Consider the following 23,800-nt stretch of genomic DNA (forward strand, 5'->3'; position numbering starts at 1 on the left):
TACTACAGATCTGTTTCAGTTTGTTTAACATTTGTTTTTTCATTTGCACAAAGTCTCAGCTTCTCTTTTCTGTCAGTGTTTATTGCTTTTCACAGGGAAAATGGCTGCCATTAGAGGCAGATGGATATAGCCGACCTATGAAATGTGTTAGTGCGAGCCAGTCTCAGTTTGCCCACAGAATTGCCAGACAGAATTGCTTTGGCAAAGCCTGTATTGTTTTGCTTGGAGACGCATGAAACAGCCAGTTGTGGAGAGAAGCAGAGCAGACAGTAGGGAGGTCAGCCCCCAGAATACTTCATTCTGTTGGTTGTGTCCCTATGGTGCCCAAGCGTGAGTTTGTTTGAAGATCCCAGAGCTTATATTGTGTTAAAATCAGGACTCCTTCTCGGGCATTCTTTCTGTTTAACTTCTTTTGCCACCAAACTTCCCTCCTTCCTCATTCCAGTTCCTGGCTGAAGAATATTCATGGAGCATGTGTATCTTTTAGCAAGTGGTCATGTGATACCTTAAGCATTGCATGTGTCCTGTGCATAATGCACAATGTTTGGAGTTCATAGCTGTCCATGTAAATTAGTGCAACTGACGTTTGCAAAGTATGTATATGTGCATGCATGGGGCTATTTCTGTGTGTGTGTGTGTGTGTGTGTGTGTGTGTGTGTCAGTGTGTGTCAGACCTTCTCTTAGACACACGATGGAAAATTCCCCCATGGTCTTCTTCACTCTCACCTCAATGCTCTTTCTCTTTTTTTCCATTCCTCTCTGTCATCTCCCCGTTCGTCTACTCGGTTGTTTGACACTCGTCTTTGTGTCAAGGAGAGAAAGAATTGAAAATACAACATGCCACGAATGGTTTGGGGGGGCTTTTCCTCTCGCTCTCCATGGCAGTGTGTTTGTAATTCCTAAGCTTTAAGGTTTTATTTATTTTGAAACCATGTCTCATCCAAAGCCAGCATTTGATGTTATGTCTTAGTCAAGTCCTTGTAAAGTTTGGAACGTCTGACTTTGCGAGCTGAGAGCATTCTTAACATAACTATTGGTAGGTGGCATATTGTGAGCGAGGCTTTTATTTATTTATTACTGACCAAATTTGTGTTAAAACCTGGAAACAGTTTCAGAAATTTAGATACATGCAGAAGACACGTTTTGAATCAGAGGAAACAGTATGGTATGGTTTATGGAAATCTACTATACACACAGGCAAGCCTGAATGCATTAAAATCAAGTTTATGAATACATATCTATAACATTAAAAGAGTAAATAAAGCAAAAGTGCACACAGTATGTGTGGGCATTCAAAGCCAGTTACATCCCAATGTGTCTAATGTATTGATTCTTGGCTACTCTGCATTCAGCGTCTTAATGGAAGAAGGAATTAATGACCTAGAGTAGAGGCTAAGTTTATCTGTATTAATCATCAATCATCTTGAATTATGGGCAACGCAGTGTTGTATATGCTGCACTGGAGATCACTAATAAGCATTTGAATGTCGGGAAATAGTTTGGTTGGATTAGTGTGGCAGATTAGTCTATATAGCACCAAAGGGCCTCTTGAAGAGCAGTGTGAATTGAATCAGGCACCAGAGCTCACACAACTCTTCTTATCAGAGCTAATCCTCAATTTGGAGAGGGTCTGTTTTGCAGCCGCATGAATCCCGCAGGTGGCTCGCTTCTCAAGAAGGTTCGAACTGTTTGGACTAGAGGAGGCATCTAAAGAAACTGTGGCTGAAGGGAAGCGTTTGATAATTGGGAGAAGAGAATATACAGCAAATGAGTACACCGAGTCTCCAAATGCAATGTGTGAGTTGTCAAGGAAATACAAACTTTGTTCTGAAGGACGGTCTAACTTTTAATGAGTTCTTTCATTCCTTGTTTTTTTTTTTTTGACATGATATGAAGTTGGAGCCAAAACTATTTTTTTTCCCAGTGGTTTGCAATAACCTTGCTTAAAATAACAAATCCTTCTGCAAATGATATTTCCACTTCCTAGATGTCTCTTCGTGAGTTGTACGTTAAAATAAACATACTTTTTAGTCATATTTATCTTATAATATTTAAATATTATAAATAATACAAATAATTGGGAAAGTTGGTTGGTGTGTCCACTGCCTTGTCCAACTGCTAGAAGAATTGCAGTGGAAATCAATATGGACATTCATGGTCCCCAGGGAACAAGTACTAGTGACTTAAGTTATTTTTCCTCTCCTGCCATGAGCAGGTAACTTAAAGTCTAATACATGGATTTGCTTTGTGATGTTGTTGGATAAGCAGTAATTAACAAAAAATAAATACATTTTTACATTTGTACCTTAAAGAGTTGTACTAGTATAGACAACTGGTTTGACCCTTAAATAGCTTTCAAACACATTGAACATTTTTTTGTCTGAGAAAATGATAATCTTCATACTAACCTCATTAGCAGTTTTGCCCCCGTCTCTCAGACGGTTGCCGGTGCCTTTTGTGTCCCAGAAATGGTCTTTGAACCATAAGCAGGGGGCATGGTGGAAGTGGTGCGGGGCATTCAGGGGGTTGTCTCTGTTTATCTGGGGTTCTCGCCAATTATTCATTTTCTCTGTGATTTGTCTTACTGATGTGTCTGAAAATTGCTATGATGGGGATGAACTCAAACTCTGACTTCCAAAGCTCCTGGGTGGTCAGTCTGTCAGCAGACACCAACTATCCCCCTCAGCACCAGTGTCACAGCACAACCTTCATTTATTTGGGTAGCAAACGCCATTCTTGTCATTAGTCTCTGGAGGCCTCCTGAGGGTCAGGAGTAGCTTGTTTAGTTACTGAGGCAGACGGCGACGGTCCTAAGAGAACAAGAGTGTGAGTGTCAGAGCGGGTCTTGTGTGTCTTCACCAGTGGCTCTTACTTGACATAAGTAATAAATGCAGACTTTATACAGTTTAGCCTCTAATAGCATTGTTGTCATAGCTGCTGACAGATGCTTGTTGGGGAAAAAAAGATAACAACCTGCAATGTGTGCTTGTTTTTTACGTGTTACCAAGAGGTGAGGCATTTCAGATAGTTTGTTTCCATACTAACCTGGGTCAAATATCTAATTGTGAATTCTCTGACATATATCGCAACTGTTTCATTTGCGGTGTTCAGTTTTTTTAAAGTCTAGCTTCAGTTAGATATTTACAGATGTAAATATCATATTTTATGCTACTTTAATGCGAGGAACTTTTAGATGGTTGTATGGATTACATTTCAATTGGGACATTAGAACAAACAATCAAAAAGTGCTCCAGTTGCTGCCTTTGCAATTTGGAATTTTTCAAATTTTTTATTTAACCAGTGGTGAAAAGTAAGAACGAGGCTTTTAGCCATGAGGCTGATGACGAGGTGAAAGCAAAACGTCTCTGTATTTGGGGCTCAAGCAGATTTATCCATTTTCAAACACAACTGGACTAATGTGGATGAGGTCTCGTGCAAAGAAAGTCAGACCATAATACCTTAAAAATGAGAGTGGCCTGAAGAGCCAAGAGGTGCTAAGACATCTGGACCCCAAAAACAGCCATATCCCGAATCCTGGCGAAGAAAGCAGCATCAGCCTAACATTTCATCAGACCACCAGTACCACCACAAGCAATTAGTGCAGCATGGCTTCCATCTCGCCCCGTCTCTCTCCCTGTGGGAAAGACAACTAATTAGGATGCGGAGGCGAACGCAGGAGAAGAGAGCCAAAGAATGAGAGAAATGTAAACCTGAAGTGAAAGGCCAGGGAAAATACCAGCCGCATGCTAAATAACATGGGATACATTGAGTCGGTGACAGAGCTCAGAGCAGTCGGGGCTGCAGTTGTTTGAATTCTTCACTCCTGGGCCACTGTAGTGGGGAAAAGCTGTAGGAAATCGAAAGATTTCCATATCATATGTGTGTTATGGTTTGTGGTATTGACCTTTTTTTAATACACACTACAAAGAAGGAGAGACCACGACATGTTAAAGGCACATTGAAATGCAAACCACCCACCATCACTTCTCTCTTGTATCTCCTAAAGAAGACGTTTCATTTTATCAAATACAAAGGATTTGATTACATTTCTAATGGGATGTACCAAAGATTTCTCAGTTTGAGTTTCCATCGATATTTGAGGCAGATACTGCTGACTCAGAGACAAGACACTGTGTCTAAATTACATTCAACATACAATTTATTGACTTCCTGTGCGGCCCAATGGTTTATCATACTAGCATTAGACTTTCTTTGAATTTATTTTTTATTCGGGACTCATTTAAAAATGCATTTCATCCTTTGTCCAGTCAGATATACTGTATGTCTGCAAATGGCTAAAAGTTAAAAGCATCCTGGGAATTTGTCTTTCCCACAACAGACATTTTGGCCCACGCGAGTCTGAAAAGTGCAGGTGCTTATATCGTTAACAATGCCTCCGTTGTATGGAAGTGTGACTGTATAAAAGTGAACCAGTGTGCATATTGCCACGGTGCTTAAAGTCAAGCAAAAAAATGGATTTCAGCCAACATTCATTTTATTATTTACACCCTTTTTTTTTCACTTTTCTTTTTTTTTTTAACCCTTGCATGTAAAAATGTCTTCCATAAACAAACAAAAGCCTGTCGTTTAGATAATCTTTACACAAAGGATGACAATTCCACCTTTTTTTGTTTTTTTTCCCTGGGTGGTGACGACAATAAAAAAAACTCTAATATTTTCAGGTCCTGAGGGTAAAGCACTTTGATGAAGTGTGAGTGAGCTTTTGCACATTTTTCCCCTTGCTTCCATAGTATCAGTGAAAAACAATGATTATCCTCTCAAGGCACAATCAGAAACATATGCCTATCACAGTGTGCAGTCTGTGGCAATAAAGCTTTTGTGGCTGTTGAATGCATGTAAATTGCATTAAGTCATCAAGAGAGGAATGGTGATATGCGGCAAGGGGCATAAGTACTTGAGACTTGTGTCAGATCAAGGACGTTGTAAATTGGTAGTGAGGTATGTAGGTTTCTTACCTCTTGTGTGTATTCCCCGGTGTCTGCTGCCTGCATTCCCCTCCTTCTCTTGGAGTCTGTCTCAGATCAGGTTTGGAGTTCTTCAGCTGCTTGACATTTCCATTTTCAACATTAACCCCCGGGAAAACGATGGGATTAATAACAAATTAATATAGCAAAGTAGTCAAAATAAGACACAAACCAACTTCAGTTAAAATGTGACAAACTGTGACATATTTTTCTGTCTTTCATGTGTTAATTTACCTCATGAAGCTTTAAAGGTGATACACTACAAGGACGCCTGACCATTACACCTTTACACATGACACATACAGAACTTTAATATGGAGTTGGTCCATCTTTTGCAACAGCTTTCTTACTTCTTGGGAGACTTTCCTCAAGATTTTGAAGAGTTTCTGTGGGAAAATCTGTTTTGGTTATGGCTGGATGATAAATCTTGCATAAATGTGTCGATTCATTTGAATTTGTTGTTCGCTGCACGAGCTAAAGGACCATAGCCCATAAACACCCGCTAAAAAAAACCAGTCTTCAGTAGTGTAGTCATTTTCACATTGTGTCCCGTACGACGCGAAAGGAACCCGGTGGAAGTTGGAAGGCTATAACTGATGCGGTTGCGTTGCTTATTGCTTAAGATGTGGCGTCCCTTTATACAGCTGAAAAGTTGTGCTCTATCCACATGCTGAAAAAAACCTTTGACCCCAGGTATGTGCGACCAAGTGGCTGAAAAGTTATTATTACTTTCTGTTGTTTACAATGCCAGGTCCTAGTTGTTTATATACTTGTTCATACTTACATGTGAGATGATTTGAGACGATTTTGTTTAAATCCCACCAGAGAAAATAAAAGCAACATTTCTTTTTGTATTTTAGAAGAAAATCTGAGATTTTATGAGCTAAATCTGCTATAATAAGCTGCCTAGCGCTCGGTTTGGTAACATTTAGACACATAGCAGCCTCTTGCTCTGGTGCCACGTGTGCTAAAGTAATACAAGCTGCGTAATTTGGTGGATGATGCAAGAAATCAAAACATAAACAGACTTTAATGAAAGTGCATTTTATGAATATGCTTGCTGCACCGTTAGTAGTGATTATTATTATGTTTCCTTAATCTTTGATGAGATATGATCCTTTTATGATCTCATACATTTCTTTTCAGATATCATCTTTGCAAACTGTTCACTTTTTATCATCTAATCTTTTTTTTTTTTGAATTCCTCTTCCAGGGATGCTGGTGGTGATCGTGCTGCTCCTAATAGCCATCATCGTGATTGCTGCGTGGCCCATGTAGGTGACAAGGACACCAGTGATCCTGGACCTGCACTGGACGAGCGCTTCGGTGACAGTGCTGTGCAGAATGCCATATTAAAGCACATGTACAGTACAGTGTGTTTACACAAACACAAATACCCATTTAAACACCGTCTGTCATCAGATTTTATTTTCCTACTTTCACTCCTCATATGTGAAATGAAGTGCATCACTGTGACACTGTCGTTCTTTTCTTTACAGTTGCTTGGTTGCAGGTTAACCCTGTAATATACTGTATAATGCCATTGGGTGTAAATTGTTCCTCATTCATAGTAAACGTGTGGCTCATTAAGTTGGCAATTCATCAAACAGTAAAATATTTATTTTTTTTTAAGAAATATTTTTAGCCTGGTCTATGGTGAATATAGATCCAACATTTAGACCTCACACAGGTATCGGGAGCATTTCTTCCATGAGTCTGTCTGGGTCTGGGCTGAGGCTCATACTGGGTACAGTTATTCCATAAGCTGTGCAGTATCCACACTTACTTATATCTACCCATGCATTACTGTAACTGTGTAATGTTATCATTTGTCTTGGGATTTTACTCTGTTTATAGAGTCGCTCTGAGCCAAAGCTAACAGCTCAGTTCTGTTACTAACACGGCTGTTTTCCTTTCTTGTAAATCAATTCAGCTTGTAATTTCTAATAAATGACATTTCCAGTTTAAAGTCCCTGGACTCCCGTCTGTCTGCGTGCATGCCCAGGACTCACTCTGGAGGATTGCAATGTTTTGTAACACGATATTGAGCTGGGGTGAACCTTTGCCAGAGCTTCATCATCGTATTAATGCTTCAATATTTCCGTTATGAAATCTGCGCCGCATTGTTTTGTCCTGGCGCGCAGCTACACTGTTAAAACACAGAACACACAATCATCAGAAACAACTTTTTCAACGTAACAGGTTTATTTCAGCTGAAAATCTTAATTAAGTTCTACCAGGTTGGTGTGTTCAGTAGTTATTTCCTTCTTTAATGGCAATGATCTAAAGAACCACAAGTAAAAAAAAAATTGATAAAGACAATAAAATCCACAATGTCTTGTGTCATTAAATATATTCATATATAATAACCATAATATATTAGTACGCATTGAAAAACAAGATCGCAAAACAAATCTTTGCAATGGTGACAACTAAACAACATTTACAATTCATAGTATGAACACAAAGCAATGCTTTGACGTGTGTGTGTGTGTGTGTGTGTGTGTGTGTGTAGCGTTTCATCAGGAAGCTTGTCAAACCATTGCTCAGGAGTTGGATGAAAAAAATATAATGTACAGCATGAGGCTTCAGAGACTATAGAGGTGTGATTGCACGTTACATTGTGCCAAACTGAGAAAGAATTCTCATGTAATGTTATGTTGTAGGGATTAATGACAAAAGGCAGGTTACATGTTTAGTCTACTGAACACATGTGTGTGTTGTCATCATCGGGATTGGAACAGCCGCCAGCATATATTATACCACCATGTTGGACTGAAAACACAATCATTTGATTGATTGTACAAAAAAAAAAGCACAACAAACCAGACACGTGAATACTGACGTTTTCTTTTTTTTGCAACTTTGTCTGAATCATGTGTACCTCGCATCTTTCAGTGTAGCACAGGTCATTTTGATCTCTCTGAGTTTTTAAAAAAGCGTTTTCTCATTCGTCCTTAATTAGGAGGCATTTTAGTCCATTCAAAATAATAATAATAATAATAATAATAACAATAAAGACAAAAAAAAATCCCCACAAAAACAAAGAGGTTTCTGAAATAGAGGAATCAAATATGATCATGAAAATCCATTTGATTAAAACCAGGTGTCTTGAAATGATTGTGTTGTGCTGTGGAACATTTTAAACGGTGCCATAAATGGGATTTTTGTCAAACAACAAACACCAGTAACATCAAAAGTGTTGCTCAGAGTGTTTTGGGATGGACTGAAAAGAAAGCCGAGTTTATGATACATCAGAGACACCGTGGGCTTTCTTTCTTTCTTTCTTTCTTTCTTTCCTTTTTGACAAACCTGAGCAGTGTTTCTACCACACATTCCTCAGTGAAATCCAAACGGGACTGCGTACAAATAAATGAGCAATGTGTTTTGAATTGAGCAGCATCAAGTGATTGCAACCCCCCACCAACCCCACACCCTCCCTCCCCCCACCCCAGTTTCTCCCCGTGCAGTGTAGAAGTGCAGAGAATTGACGTGACAGGTCAATGGGAGACTGCAGCTTCGGAGTGGTTGCACAGTGATCTGTTTGTGAATCTGCAGTCATACGTTGTGTTTGCGACAGAAAGTGTGGAAAACCAAAACAAAAAAAAGGTTACTGCGGATAAAATGTGTCTGAAATCTTGAGCGGTTAAGTTGACCTCCTGCACTTCCATTGCCTTCTACGATCAGCAATGATTAGGTTTAGATGCGTGTCGTTTTTATTTTTAGTATGACTTTTAAATCCCTTAAAAGGACATTTGTCTTTAAAAGTACTTTTTGACAAACAGTATACAGACTACAGAGAAAAGGAGACAAAGACTTGCACTTCTTTGTCACTGTTTTACCCAATGTTTACCTAAACAATGTTTGTGGTCAGTTTCATGTAGACCAAGACTGATATATATACTCTAAAAAACAACAACAAAAAGTTGCTAATTTATTTCAATAGATTTTTTAAATTTCTTCTATAAGAGCGACTCATGATTTTATGGGGGGAGTTTTATCTTTTATCTTTATCTCATTTGTAACAGGGAGGAAAATGCTATGGTAACACCATTTTAATGTTAATAACTATAGGCTATTATCAATGTATTATCAGAATCAAAATAATTACCATATTGTACAGTTGAAATGCATCCTCTCTTATGTCCCACTCAACGTCTTCCATTGTTAATACCAAGCTATTACTTAGTGATTAATATAGAAATAAAATGGTAGCACCACATTATTATTATTTCCCCGAAGAGAAAATAATGACATTACTATTATATCATATTGTTACTGTACTATGATATGAACCTTTGAACCTTATTTTTATAGCAGTCAATGGCCTGATGTCCTTTTTTTTTGTTTGTTTGTTTGTTTAAATATAATTCTGAAATAATACAAATAAAATATCACAGTTACTGTCTGCGCTGGAGGTGTGATCAGTGATTTTAAACACGTTTCAACATGAGGAACGTAAATGAAGTTTGTACAAATACCGAACCACCAAATGTAATCTGGGGAAGACTGGACAAACACTAAAGATTAGTCACGACTGCATTTTATCCATGTGCCAATTACTGAAACAGCTAAAATGTAAAAATGTGACCTTTTTTTTTTCTTAAGTTGCAGCTCCTCCTGAAATTGACAAAAGGGGGATTCAAATTGAGGGCTAAAGTTGGTCTTTTATGGCACATTTATGAGAGAGATTTCTGCCTCATTTGTCTCAGCGAAGACGTTTGATGAAACAAGCTCACTTCTTAGCGAAGAATACAGTAAGAAAACCATGCAGAGGCAAACTTGCAGTGGTTATTAAGTAGGGGGGGGTTTGTGTCATTTTTTTTGTTGCACCTGCAGAAAACATCCATAAAATTAAAAAAACAATAAAATATACTGATTTCATACTGCGATAAAGAAAACAACACAAATAACTTTATATACTGGTAATAGGTGCAAATTCGGCAAATCCACAAGAGAGAGGAATCTCAAAGTAAAATAAACCATAAAACCAAATCTGCAAGGTGAGCTCCTTCAACAAAATGTTCACTAATCATCCTAAATAATTCTCTTCATGCTTCTACACAAAAAAGCAGCAACATAAACAGTCTCTTCTCTGTCTGTGGTCTCTGTCCGTCCCTCCTGTTCTCTCTCTCTTTTATTAAAATCACCTGCTCAGATTTCCTCTTGAATTTCTCCTCGAACCCTGACATCCTCCACCGCTTCTCCGCTTATGGCTTCTTGCACTTGCCTTTCTTCTCCCGCTGCTGGAACTTCCTCAGCCTGCGTGCCCACGTGTCCCTCCACTGGATAACCAGGCTTCCTTTGTCTGCCACCACTCCTCCTCCTTGGCCAGGAGAGTCCTCGTCGTTCCCCAGCAGCAGGTACTTCTTTCCAGGCTTGATCTTGGGACACTTGCAGGCCACGTCTTTGGCGCGGACCCACAGGAACTGGTCCCCGCGGCGGATGCGGCTCTCGCCCTGCTTGTAGACGGAGATGATGTTGACGGTGAACTTCCACCACTCTCCGGCCTTGTCTGCCTTCAGGATGTGCACCTGGACGGCTGCAGATTGAAGACATTGCACAAAATCACTCTCTGTTGAAATTCTTTTCCAAACATCTGATCTATTGGATTAGAGGTAAGGCGTACGACCACATAATATCACAATTTATTATGTGGTCGAGTGCTTCGTGCCGAGGCGCCGCCTCATTTCGATGGTCTTTCCATGCCTTACCATGGTAACGCAGGCGACTACACCCCGAGCCAAAGTCTTCCCTTATAACGACTTCTACTGTGTGTCACTGGATATTTAATGAGGTAATTAAATAAGATACAGTGGGTCAACTAACCACCACAATTTGATTTTTTTTTTCTGCTTCAATTTCCTGAGGAGTAACCACTGTTCTCTAAGATCTCTGTCACGTTGGAAGAAAAAGGGGCTGTTTCTCTTCCAAGTACGCTGGGGTTTTTTCCAACTGTGGCCACGATTCAATCATCAGCGCACCACGAGCTGGCAGATAAAAACTGTGGTGTGGAGAGCAGCGTGCAGTGAGTGCCACCTTCTGAGGCCATCGGTTGCTTTGCCACAATAATCCAAAAATAAAACTGCCTTGATTTATTTAAACCTAGAGTATTCCCCGCTTATAAAGGCTTATGTTACTCGGTTCATCAAAGGATTGTCGTCTGGCGGCGCCAACACCGCGCACAAGACAATCCAGACTCTCTTTTCGTGTGCCGCTCCTCGCTGGTGGAATGACCTACCAAGCGCTACCAGAACAGGGGAGTCCCTGTCTATCTTCAAGAAGCTCTTGAAGATAGACAGGGGAGTCTCTGTCTGTCTTCAAGAAGCTCTTGAAGACCCAGCTCTTCCAGGAGCATCTCCTTCTGCATCTGTCAGTCCACTGTTCCTTGACTCTTCCAAGACTTCTTCTATGTGGCTTATTCCTCTATTGTAAGTCGCGTTGGATAAAAAGCGTCTGCTTAAATGCTTAAATGTAAACTGCACTGCAGTGCGTCGATGAATATAAATATGAAACACACAGTGGCGGCTGTTCTTCTGATGGTCAAGACATCTACTTATATATAAGTACTGTGCAAAAGTCAGCTTTCTTTGTTGTCTTTATGTCTGTCAGAGATGATTTTCCTCAGGTTGTTTCTTTTACAGAATAAATGACAGGAATGCTTAAGTTACTATCAACTTAAAACTGTGAAAGCGTGTGAAAGAACAGCTGTTTTGTTTTTGCTGCTGGTTTCTGGTCCAGCTGTGATATACTGTATGGCTGCACATGCATTACGTTCCATTACCAGTGACAGTGCAGTGTGATTGGTAATGTGATCAAGAGGTAGGGTATGGCTATTAGAGACGTTATAGCTCGGGAGACACTTGGTGATATTCAGATGATGAATGAAGTGCTTCGGTCCTCGCACAGGGAGGAAGAGGGGGAGAGAGGGAGAGAGGGAAGAAAAGGGCTGCTCCTCATGGATCCTTGCCCGGGAAATATTAAAATGGATTATATTGACCAGATCTTAATGAAGCTCTATGATGGTTCTCCTGTGCTGATGGGACAGCTTTTGAAATGAGCCACCATTCAGGGTCACTGGTTTCACCTTCAGTGTGTACAGAGTTAATGCAGCTGAACATCACGGTGGAATGAAGTGCGCTGTATATCATTTTACATTAAGGTCAAGCTTGGAGCCATACATTCAGGGAGTCACATTTTACAAAGACATTTTCCACAGCTAAAACTTCACAGAAAACACCACTGGTTCACTTTTTACTTTGCCGTGCGTCTCCCCGACACAGTAAAAATACTTGACTGTGATTTTACAGTGGATAATATGCCAGACTCTTGCCTCATACAGGAAGTCCCTGGTGCTTGGGTAATATATCAGTTTCTAAGTTGCTACTCTTGTCCAACAAAGAGAGTACAAATAATTGTCTTTTAATTTAATAGTTCGTCAGTCGTCAGATTGTGACAGTGCAGGTGTTATTTTAAACAGACATGCATGGACAGATGCAGTGGTTACTGTTTATCTCAAATAACCAAGCCAACCACTCAGGAGGTCTTGAGTTGGAATTCAGCCTCCCTCTTTTTCCTCTTGTGTTTACATTGTCTTTCAGTCATGTTACTAAATCATAACCGCTGAATAGCTGAGTTTGTGCTTTTGTGTCGGCCTGTTGTGAAGGAGCACTCTTCATGTATTCATTGTTGCGTCTGCTGCGCAGTGTTGGGCTGCCATTTTGCTATTTTCCTCACACCGTTTGTGTTGGTGAAAGAGCTTCACGACGGCTTGTTTCCCCCGCTCACACGTGAGGGACTTTAAGGGTCAGATGTGCCTGATGTGGAATGACCTGGTCGTGGCCTCTGCGGCACCTGCCAGCTTCCACCGGGTCCTTTTCTCCCTGTTTGTGTTTGAACAGCAACCACTGTGTACAGTCTAGAGTAGTTAGCGATCAGACATTTCCACCACCCCCTCCGTGCACACTACCCCCTCCTGTGATTCTTTATGTGCGCCTGTATATCGACCACAGAAGCTTGTTGTGTCGTTTCCTGGGGCAGCGTGAAGCTCAGCTACCCTGCTGGTCTTTTCAAACATTCCAAAGCTACAGTATAGTTCCCTCCATTCATGCTGTAAATGTACACTGTGTCTGACTTTCCCGATTGGATTTGCTAAGCTTACATGAGGTAAATACTGTACGGGCGTCTTGTTCTGGTTGGATATGAATCATGGATGCAGTACGCTGTTCTCGTGTACGCTGTCAGCACAAAGCCCCTCTGGTGGAGTCAAGGTGAGGAGAAAGTGGATGATGTAGCACTTAAACTAATGGCGGACAGATTGATTGAATGTAACACAATGCACGAGCATGAACCGGTAATAACTAACTAACTCAATCTAAAAAGCCCTCGAAAGTCACTTAAACTAGAAATTATGTAAAAAAAAAACAGAACAAAAAAAAAAAGATTTATGAGCGATGCAAATTATTCTGTGTTCTATAAATCAATACATTAAAATATCTGTTTGTTATCTGCTGGTAACAGTATGTGTCGCTTGGACGAATCAGAAAACGGCATCATGGAGGCTTGGATGGAGAGGTTCTTGCCCAGGCTCAGAAAGTATTGGACCATACGATAGCCCATGTATGAATTTTCTCTAAATTGATTGCTGAGGTTTTATTTTTATATGTTATTACTAAAAAAAAACAAAGAAATTATTCTATGAGAGTCTGCAATATAGATTGAGTTTAATTGAATATGAACAAAACTTCCTCATATAAAGTCGGTATTGTCTTAAGCCTTAATCGGGCAAGGGACTACAAAATGAATGGTAACTTCCAGGACATCCAAAATCACATGACGACGTCACAGATATCGATCAGGAGCGATAGGGGTTAGGGTTTAGGGTTACGGTCTTAACCATAAATATAAATGTGCCTTTAGGTTTGTATTTGGTTTTCTGATATTTTTCATATATACAGCTTTTATAAAATGTCAATAACCCTACATGGGCAAGGAACCATATGTGCTGTAAAAGTAATGTAAAAGGGGAGAAACTCCATCCTTTTTTTGCTCAGTAATCTCTCTATTACTCATTATTACCAGCAGGTTCCCCCCCACACACACACACTGTAAATGCAGTACCATTTCAAAAGGCCTGTTCATTGATGTTTTCACTAGACGGGAATCCTGATGTCTCATTTTACTTCTCCACCCTCAAATGCAGTCTGTCAAGTGCTAATTTGGGATTACGTCACTGCTGACATAAATGTTCCACTGACGAAATGACTGCTCGTTATCTACAATTGCAGATTTCCGATTAGAACGTCTGGTGCCAAATGAAATAAATGAATGCGGCCACGTAACAGGCACGTTCGCGCATGAACTGATACGTATTTCGGAGACGGGGCTCTTCTCACGACACCAGCCGTCACTGGTGGAAGAGGAGGTGTCTATAAGCTGACCCCCTTGCCCGCAGAACAAAGCTCGGGCCTGTCTGTCAAGCTGCTGAGGTATGCTGCAGGATGCCGCTGCTTGGTTGACCGCTTCGGAAGCCTGACTTCAGTCAGGGCGGAGGACAGAGGGGAGAGGTCATACGTCTTATCCACACCTTGAATAGCATGGCGGACGGACGCCCACAGGAATGCAGCGAGAAACACACTGGCTGTGGGGGAAGTGAGCTGCCTTAATGAGGATCTCTAAGAGAGAGCACCCACTGTCCGTCACACTGCCTTGGCTTTATCCGTTAGGGGGCTTTAAATGCCTGCTCAGAGATGACCCCTTCCCACACACACACACACACACACACAAACACCTCAGCCTAATTCTTTATCCTGTCCTTTCTCTTCTTCTGTTTGTCTGCTCCTCTTTTCCTCCTCTCTTCCTCCTTTAAGATCTGTAGTCCTCTGTTTGATCCTTTGTCTCCGTCCTCAGAAAGCTGGAGTAAGCCATCAGTAAAATGCCTCCCCTGTAAACTATAGCTGTTCCCCGGCAACGCAGGGAGGACGTTGAGAAAGAAGACTCGACTCATTTCTCCACTCGTTTAGATTCCCTCACCCAAAAGTCACCACAAGGTGTATTTCTCCCGTGCCTTTAGGCTTTTCCTGTGCAAATGACCATTAATCCAAGTCCTTAAATGAGCCTTTCTGTAGTCTGTTGACTCACCGTAATCTTTCTTACAGTACTTCTTCATGTTGATTTTCAGTTTGCCTTTAGATGCCTTGCAATATGAGTCACAGTCTGCAAGAAAAAAGAAGGAAAAAAAAATGAGAGTCAGGAAAACAAACCATGAATGAACTGTTGTGGTGAGTCATTGTAGTTGTGAGGGAAAAAGTTTGTCAAGAATTTGTTACTGACCGAGTGCTCTGTATGGGCCTATAATCTTTTAGTTATATATTTTGATATGAGCATTACTGACAGCAAATGAAGACAAATTAAAATAAATTAAAATAACTAACCAGGAAATAACATTTTATAGAGGAAATCTAAAAATGAATGAAAACATTTTTCAATAATAGATTAAATTAGTGATTTACCTCCTGAGGGTGCATGTCTGTTGTCTGCAGTACATATTTTATCATTTAATTTATGTACATTTACATCAAATATGAATATCTTAGAAGACTTTTCTCATATCAAATATATACGCTGGAAATTCCCTTCATCTCAGATTTTTGTGAAAAGTTAATTTTTTTCCCATTACCAAGCCATTTTTGTAAAGAAAAAAACAAAGTACATTCAAATAATAACAACAACAATCATCTTGGTTCTTTTAATACCAGGTTTAGACAACAGTCTGTCTGACACACATCCAGTTTTATTGCACCATTGTCTGACTGAGGCGCCCTATTGTGGCCAAGGTCTGATGAGACCATCGACAGTGTGGCTGAAGTATAAAAATGACCTCCGCTATCACACAACTCACTCCCTGTGACTGTGGGAATTAGTGTAGACCACCCTCCACCCACATCAACCCCCCACCACCTCCCTCCAAATCTCACATCGCTTGTCACCTCAGCCCCCCGACCTCCAGAAAAAAAGAAGAAGAAAAAACCCCGGGATCACTTCAAGGCCCCGCGAAGCACTGTGTCAAGCTTTTGCATTTATTGCAGTGCGGACAAGTGGGAAAGAGCATTGAGGGCTGGCAGCTATTTGAGGGGGTAGAAGGTGGGGGGTGTGAAGCAGGTCAATGCCACACAAAGGGAGGTCAGGAAGGGAAAACTAGCCATCCATGAAGCGTTAGACAGAGAACCCTTGGGAAGGAGGGGGCGCATGTCCACTCTGGACAGCGTGAACAAATAAATACCTCACGCATGCAGAAGGGTCACCCAAATCGAGCTCATGCATACCCACATATATCTATATGGTGTTAAATTCAGCTTGATCCGATATTCGTAAGATATTTAGTACTCCTGGACAGTGTTGCTACATAAAATTATAACCTCAAATTAAAGGTTATTAAATGCGTGACTCAGGATGGGGAACATTTGAGTATCCTCCGTGATTCAAACAAAACGGGAGAAAGATTGATACGCTCGTTCATCGAACGCTTGATACATATGCAAATGCAGTGTGTGTCAAATACACACCAGTTACTGGTCATTTTGAAAATATATTATACACTTTGAATATATCAGTCCACGATCCATAATCTGCGTATACCCTTCATTTTATGACAGGTTATCATAAGGTGATAAAGGCAACCCTATCCACCTCACTGGCACCAAGATTCATGGAGCATATCATTCCAGTGCTGTCACACTGCCAAACACTTACAGTGAGGGTCATATACATATATATATATATATATATATATATATATATATACATATATACACATAAAAAGTTTTCACGATTTCTCTGCTTTAACTCTATTCTAGGCGGCGAGTCGCACTTCAATGCTGTAATGAATATAGTAAAGAGGGTGGGAGGGAGGTTGGCTGGAGGAGATGGATGGATGGCGAGTAGTAGAGATCAGAGGAGAGTGATGGGGCGGTGGAAGAAGGATTGGAGCTTTCAGGCTGCCTGAATATGAACAAACCGTATTGTTGTGAGCAGATCTTTGCTCCGTGCCTTTACTCTCCTTTATGCTCTGCTTGAATGAGGTTGCCTGGGGAACTCCACGGCAAGAAAAAATGCACCCAGAAAAAAAACAAAAAAAAAGAGAGAAGGAGGTGGGCGCATGGATACTGGTAGAGAGCAAAAGGGGTGGAGAGGTGGACAAAAAAGAGGGCAGGAGTGAAGTTTATCGGGGGTGGGGGGTGGTGGGAAGAAGAAGCAGAGAAGGACCAGGATTTTTTTGAGTAAAACCCCCGAATTTCAACAAGGATGAAGCCTGGTTAGCAAGTGGGCAAAGCTGAAGCCAATGATAGGAAATAGACAGAGTAACAAAAAACGGGCAAAGTAAATGAAACAGTGGAGTCTAGTATATGAGCTTCACCTGATTACCATGTAAATGAACGAAAGGGGGAGCTGTGGAAAAGAAGCTTTGTTTTCTCATAACCCCCCTTGATGCCATCATGATACTTCCCTTTGATAGCCTTTCGTTCCCCATTAGTGTACCCCAGAGACACGGCTCTGGGCCCCGCTGAGAGCACCCCAAGACCCCCATTTAGGGCCAGGCAGTCCCCTACCGTGAGGACAAATGTTCCCTTTGTGTGTGTGTTACAAGCAGGGGAAGTGGGAGCAGTCCTGTAGCACTGAGCTAAACTCTGCTTTGGGTGTTCTGAGTACATGCAGTTACTCCGCCGCTTTGTCTCCTGCCTTTCAGAGCACTGAGGAGCACGTAACTGAGAGGTGGACCTTTGCCCCTTTCATCAAAGTGCTGTACAAGCCTTCAAGTTAATCGTTCTCATTTGGGATGCTTCTCCCTAAAGCTGCCCAACAACATGATCCCGCGCCGTATAATGTCACTGGGGTCGTAAAGCCCGGCTGGGATCAGTTCAGTAACCGGAGTTAGATACGTCTCACAGATCGCTCTTGAACGTAAAACTGGACGAGACCAGCTGAGCTGTGTGTCAGGGCCATGCTGTATTTACTGGAGCATACACACACAGTACCATTGTTTACACACACCACAATGAGGACAACAGCGAGAAGAAGAGACCAAGTTTATTCTCAGCCGGCTCAAAGAATTTAAAGTCCATGGAGTGTTTGTAGACGGGGAGAAGGACAGTAGTCCAATTAAACGGGTTAGTCATAGCTGCAACTACTGTAGCTCAGTGGTGCCGAGTGATGAAAAGGGTTGACAGATGCACTTAAAAGGTTTCCAGTTTTTCTCTCTGCCCTGTGTTGAAACAACAAACATTGCCCAACTTGCCATTTTGCTGTTTCAGATCACTGCCAAGTATAAAACATGGGCGGAATTACCGCCTCCGTAAGCCATGCATGCTGCGGCACATGCAACCGCAAAGGTGTCACACTTCATCTTCTCACTACGGCGATCACTAGCTCAGTGGATTTGGATTTTAAAAAATTATGAATACAGAGAAGAGTTGGACGAAACCCTTTTGGTGCCGTGAAGATCACTTTCATAGCCAAGCAAAATTAACTGAAATATCTGAAACGGATTCACGTTGTGAATCAGTATTAAATCAGTTCAGGAAATCAAGAACAATTCATAGCCTTGGAGTATTTCTCTTCTCTTCTCTGGACAAAAACCTGCCTTAAAATTTGAATATGCTGGTTTACAAAAACACTTCAGGTTAGAAGTATTTTAGCAACAGCAAACCTGCACAAACCAAAGAAACCAGCTGAATAAAAGCAGCATCATCTGATGTTCAGTATCCAGTAAATTCACATTATGATGTCACACATTTCACTAGATCAGAATGATCTCAAGCAAACATTAATAAATCTCCTTGCTGCAAGGAAATCACCCTTTTTTATATTCGGATTGACTTTGGGAAATGCTGTCCTCACATTTAGGTAAATTGTCAAAACACAGAGACACAGTGTGAAGACACAGAGAACTCTGGGAAGCAAACAAAAGGCTCTTCCAGCAAAAAAAACCCAAACATTTTTGGTTAATCCAGACTATGGTGATGACTCAATCATGTCAACTCTGTCTTCTGAAGGTGCAAATCGGGCAGGATTCAAAGATTTGCGGAGGATCCACACTGGGAGGACATGTGGTCCTCACTTGTTTAAGTGTGTGTGCTGGCTCTACCTCACATTCTTACCATGCAGCAACATATGATAAAAGATAAAAGAAGCATGGATTTTGTTTTATAAACAAGGGTGCAGTATTTTAGTGTGTGAGTTTCTGGACTTTCTGGATCTTATATCACTGTCTCAACATTGCACGGCGAGAACAAAATACACCCTCACGAGTTAACGTGACATCTAGGAGCAGGTGTTGATGGTCCAGGTTTCAAAATAACCACCACCACCACGTATTTTATGGCCGAACACAAATATGCTCAGTATTTGTGTTATTTCCACACGGTGGCTCGCTCAATTTCCACACAGATAAAATCACCCGATGAGTGAAATCTGATCTAAAGTGGTCTCCATGCAACATATATCAGCTTGATCGAGACACACTTTGGTATCCTGACACTAGACAGTGTGAACTTGGCCACAGAGGCAGGGCAGAGAAACAAGGATGTGTAAATGATGGCTCGGGAGGAGGGCTTTCTCCTTCAACCACACTGATTGAGAAACAAATTGCAGCAAATAAAGCATGTAATTAGATTATGGAGCCCAGTGTGCTGCCCCGCTCTCTTCTCCTCTGCTCTGAGCTGAGCTGCTCACACCAGAGCTGAGAGTTTGGATCTTGTCCAACAAAAGACAGACAGAGCGAGAGTGTGATAAAGTCAAAGAAGGAGCTTTCCTCCTCTTCCTCCTCCTCCTCCTCACTTCTAATTTCATTGTATTGTTGGAGCAAAAGATGGTTTGTTTTCGCAATGACAAGAGCCAGCGTAGAATCTGCCGGAGTGCTTGACCTGATTTGAGATGTCACTTTCACATGAGTCAGCAGGGACTCCTGTTGGTCATCGCCCCAAAAGCTTAGACACAGAGAGAGAGGGAATAAAGTCGGGCCAAGGTTTTCATGTCATTAAATGTAAAATTATTACACCGATGGTGAAAATCTGATATGGTACTGTTCTATTTCTGGCCCTGGATATTGAAAAATATGTCCTTTACAATAACGTCTTCCCCTACAATTAAGAGTGTAATAAAAACCCAGGCTGAAAAAACTGTAAAATGCAATGAAATCGGCCGGAACTGAACTGGGTGTGTGAAACGAGACTCGCGTCCAAAAAATCTAAGGAGGGGTCCGACACAAATTGTGATCACTTCCAGCTTCAGACAACTCTCTCACACACACACACACACACACGTATGTCTGAACCTTGTTACCCTTATGAACCTCATCATCGCCACTCCAATTCTCCTCCTCCTCCTCCTCATCATCATCAGTTACTTTCACATCCTGTGTATTCTGACAGGCCGGGGTGGCCATCGCAGGTCATCAGTGGTTAATCTCCTCCACATTGCGTTGCTGTGCAGACGTTTCTGTCACGACCCGTGGGAGTGGCGACTCACACCATCCGTGACCTACCAGCACAATGTGTGTTTTGTCTGGGCCACACCATCGGAGGTATTCTCCATGCATTCCAGCCCTCCGTGTGGTCGAGAGGGGGAGAGCCCTGCTGCTGGAGACAAATTAATATCCACTCCATTTTACCTCACGCCCTGCATTCACACACACGCCCCCCCCCACACCCCCACCCCCCCGACCCGTTGTTTGACTGAGGCGTAACGAGACACCTGCCTCACAGCTGTCAGCCTCCAGTATCACATGTGCACATGCGTTCGTGCGCGCACACGCATGCATTTTCCCTTCATCACATTTTCTTACTTAATCGCTTAATCCCCCCTCATTTCTGCAGCAATTTCCCTTCTAATTTCTCCTCAAAATGTTTTCTTCTCTGCCTCATTTTTCTTTTATCCCATTTTGCATGTTTTTCCTTGATCTGTTTTCCTTGACGACACAATCCAATGCCTGCAATGTCACACTTTTTCATCTTATATTTCAAATCAATCCATAAAAATGAACCACTTTCTCTCCATTGCTACTTCTACCACTCCTGCTACTGTTTCTAACAGTAAAATAATCATTTAAAAAAACAAAACGTAAATAACCCATATTCTAGGGGTACTTTTGTTTGGGGGGCGTGGGAGAATATAGAGTTTTATTGTTTTATACAATGATACAATCACCACATCTGTTTTCCATCGCACACTGTATTAGGTGATATCATAGCTGCTTGAATACCAGGCTGAGCAGAGGTGCATTTGCTCTGTGACCTTCTGAAGAGGCAGAGAGGGTAATGTATGCATCCTCTGGGCCTCAAGCCCAGGTGGTCCAGTGGGACCCTCGGCTTCTCATGATTCTGACATGAACAGCGCAGGACTTCCATCGAGGTCCTCCACCTTGCAGTCTGCTTGTTTTCAACCTCTCTGGGCCGAGCAGCCCCTCTGCCCGTCATACATGAGAGAGACAGAGAGGATTCCCAGCCGTTTTAGTTGTGATTAGATTATGTGAGCTTCATAGCCTTAAGATATTATATAGCCATCTTCAAGCCGCGTTTACGTTCGTCCAATGACACGGGTTAATCAGTGGGATTATGAGAGGGAGAACATAGCAACAGGCAAAATGGAAAAATAGGTAATTATAGCTTTCATACAAAGTCACTCTGTCGCCTTTTTCACACTAAAAAAAGGGTTTTTGAACTCAGGTGAACAGTGATCCAGTTGTCAGTGTAGTTTGTCACCAGTTTGTGAATTTGACATCATGAAAAATGAGTCAGTGGAAGACAAAACACCACCATGGTGGTCATTCTCTTCTATCATTTACTTCAGTCCCTCTCTCAAGTGATCATTCAATTAATCCAAGTGAAAAAAAATCAAATAAAAAATGCTGTCCGAGTTGTAAAAAGTCGGGTTTGCCACGTACGTTCATGTCTCACAGCTAGGCTAATGGCCATAAAGTGAATGAGCGTTGTAGCGCTGTGCCAGAAATGACACAGGAATTTGCGTCACTGCCAGAAAATGAAACAGACAAAGAAGAAACCCGGGACCTTCATTCCCACAAATACTAGCCAAAGCTGATAAAAACCTGCAGGCATTGCATTCATTTTACTGGGAAGTGAATGCCGACTAAACGCAGCGCACCCTGTTTGATCATTGATCAAATACCAGTGGGAATGGTGCACAACATCCATCATATATTTTTAGATTTTACTGTTGAAATACTAAAGCAGAAGAAGCAAAAAAAATAAATAAAAATGCACGTTTAAGCATTTATTTGACCTAATAAAAAAATGACAGGTCTCTCATTTATCCCGTAATCCCTCAGCGAGGTGAAGAAAATGTCCTATGCTCCAAAAGTGGACAGATTCCTGACAAGGGGGCCCAGAGAAACTCCAGATATTCCAGCTCGGCACCACCCACAGTGTTATGTGAAGACAAAGCGTGAAACAGAGGGAGACGAAGGAGGTGGATGAGTGCAAAACGAGACTGAAAGAGAGAGAGAGAGAGAGAGAGAAAGAGGTGGAGGAGGGTTGGGGACCGGCGATATCCTGAGTGTGCTGTCAATCGAAGCTGTCTGAGGAAGGCTGAGGTTCGAGCAGGGCCCAACAACAGCTGCAGGAGCCTCTTAAACACACACACACACACACGTACGATGGGCCTCCTGCACCTTCATGGGTGCGACAGAGCAAACATGCTACAAGCCTGAACTATTCCAACAGGTATATCTGTTTAGTACTGTAAAAACAAGATTGTGTTTCACAGTCGAAAATGACATGCCAGGGAAATGTGCGTTCATGCCACGAATTCAACAAAGAAGAAAAGTCTACGTGGATTCTGAAGTAAATGAAAAACATACTCTGGTAGTCCCTTAAAAAAGTAAGTTACATTACAGTTAATGTTGCAGAAGAACCCATCGATTCTGATGAACAGATATTAAGTCAAACCATTTTCACTAAAATGTAAGGTGATGAGATGAAAAACAAACTAACCCACCCCCCATTTCATCACAAGACGCAGTCCCCTCAGTCAGCCCCGTTTCTCCCTTCACAGCATCAGAAATAAGAGAGAGAGATGGAGTTTGCAGAGATGAAAAATCCCCAAATCAAACAAACTGCCAGCCCCAAATGCTGTTCACAAGACCAACACCCCACGGTGCTGCAGTTAGACTGATTAATTGTGAAAGTGTGAGAGATTAAAGGGGGCACATCCCCGGTTGCTGCTAATGGATTTAATATTCATGAACCTCTTCGCACAGTGAGGGAAGGCAACAGGGATCCAATTTATTCTGCAGTTGGTTTTTTTTACACTTGTGGAAAAATCTCATGTTGTGGAAATCCCTTAAACCCTGTCTCCATCTATGCACTTCCACAATATTCACATCATCCATGCCCAGTAGGCCCCATGTGTTATACAGAGTGGATATGTAGAAGCGCGGATAAACACACAACTCTCGTCTTGACTCACCTGATGGCTCCTCTGTGCTGCTGGACGGGGTTGTAGCAGGCACAACTGGAATCTCTACTCCAAGAGAAAAAGATAAAGACAAAGAAAGATCAGTTTCTGGGAGTTTTCTTGCGGCAAAATTGTCTTTGTGTGCGAGTGTGTTGGTGCAAAATGTGTACGTCTTAGTTCATAAGGAAGGTGAAATAAGTGTTTGGCGATGTGTTTTTTTTTCTATCAGACAAGCTTTTAGTGTGAACATACACACATTATGTTTAACGACGGGACAAATCGCAGCCAGTTTATTGAGCAATGTTTCCCCCAGATGTCTTAATGACGTTATAATCTTGCAATTAATG

The 23,800-nt window shown here is 41.6% G+C and overlaps 2 protein-coding genes across 2 annotated transcripts in view; one reads left to right on the forward strand and one right to left on the reverse strand.

Annotated features, from left to right (window-relative positions):
* stx8 (syntaxin 8) overlaps positions 1 to 6,950 on the forward strand; it is a 36,997-nt gene extending 30,047 nt beyond the window's left edge. The window contains exon 8 of the mRNA XM_044028559.1: positions 6,199 to 6,950. Coding sequence (XP_043884494.1) covers positions 6,199 to 6,263 — 65 coding nt within the window. The 3' untranslated portion in view covers positions 6,264 to 6,950. The remainder of the gene's footprint in view (positions 1 to 6,198) is intronic.
* Positions 6,951 to 8,437: 1,487 nt separating this feature from the next.
* ntn1a (netrin 1a) overlaps positions 8,438 to 23,800 on the reverse strand; it is a 55,515-nt gene continuing 40,152 nt past the window's right edge. Inside the window, exons 5-7 of the mRNA XM_044028854.1 lie at positions 23,466 to 23,519; positions 15,126 to 15,200; positions 8,438 to 10,527 (exon numbers count right to left, since the gene is read on the reverse strand). Of these exons, the coding sequence (XP_043884789.1) occupies positions 10,196 to 10,527; positions 15,126 to 15,200; positions 23,466 to 23,519 (461 nt within the window). The 3' untranslated portion in view covers positions 8,438 to 10,195. The remainder of the gene's footprint in view (positions 10,528 to 15,125; positions 15,201 to 23,465; positions 23,520 to 23,800) is intronic.

The sequence above is a fragment of the Solea senegalensis genome, linkage group LG6 (genome assembly GCF_019176455.1).
Source record: "Solea senegalensis isolate Sse05_10M linkage group LG6, IFAPA_SoseM_1, whole genome shotgun sequence".
NCBI classification, from domain to species: domain Eukaryota; kingdom Metazoa; phylum Chordata; class Actinopteri; order Pleuronectiformes; family Soleidae; genus Solea; species Solea senegalensis.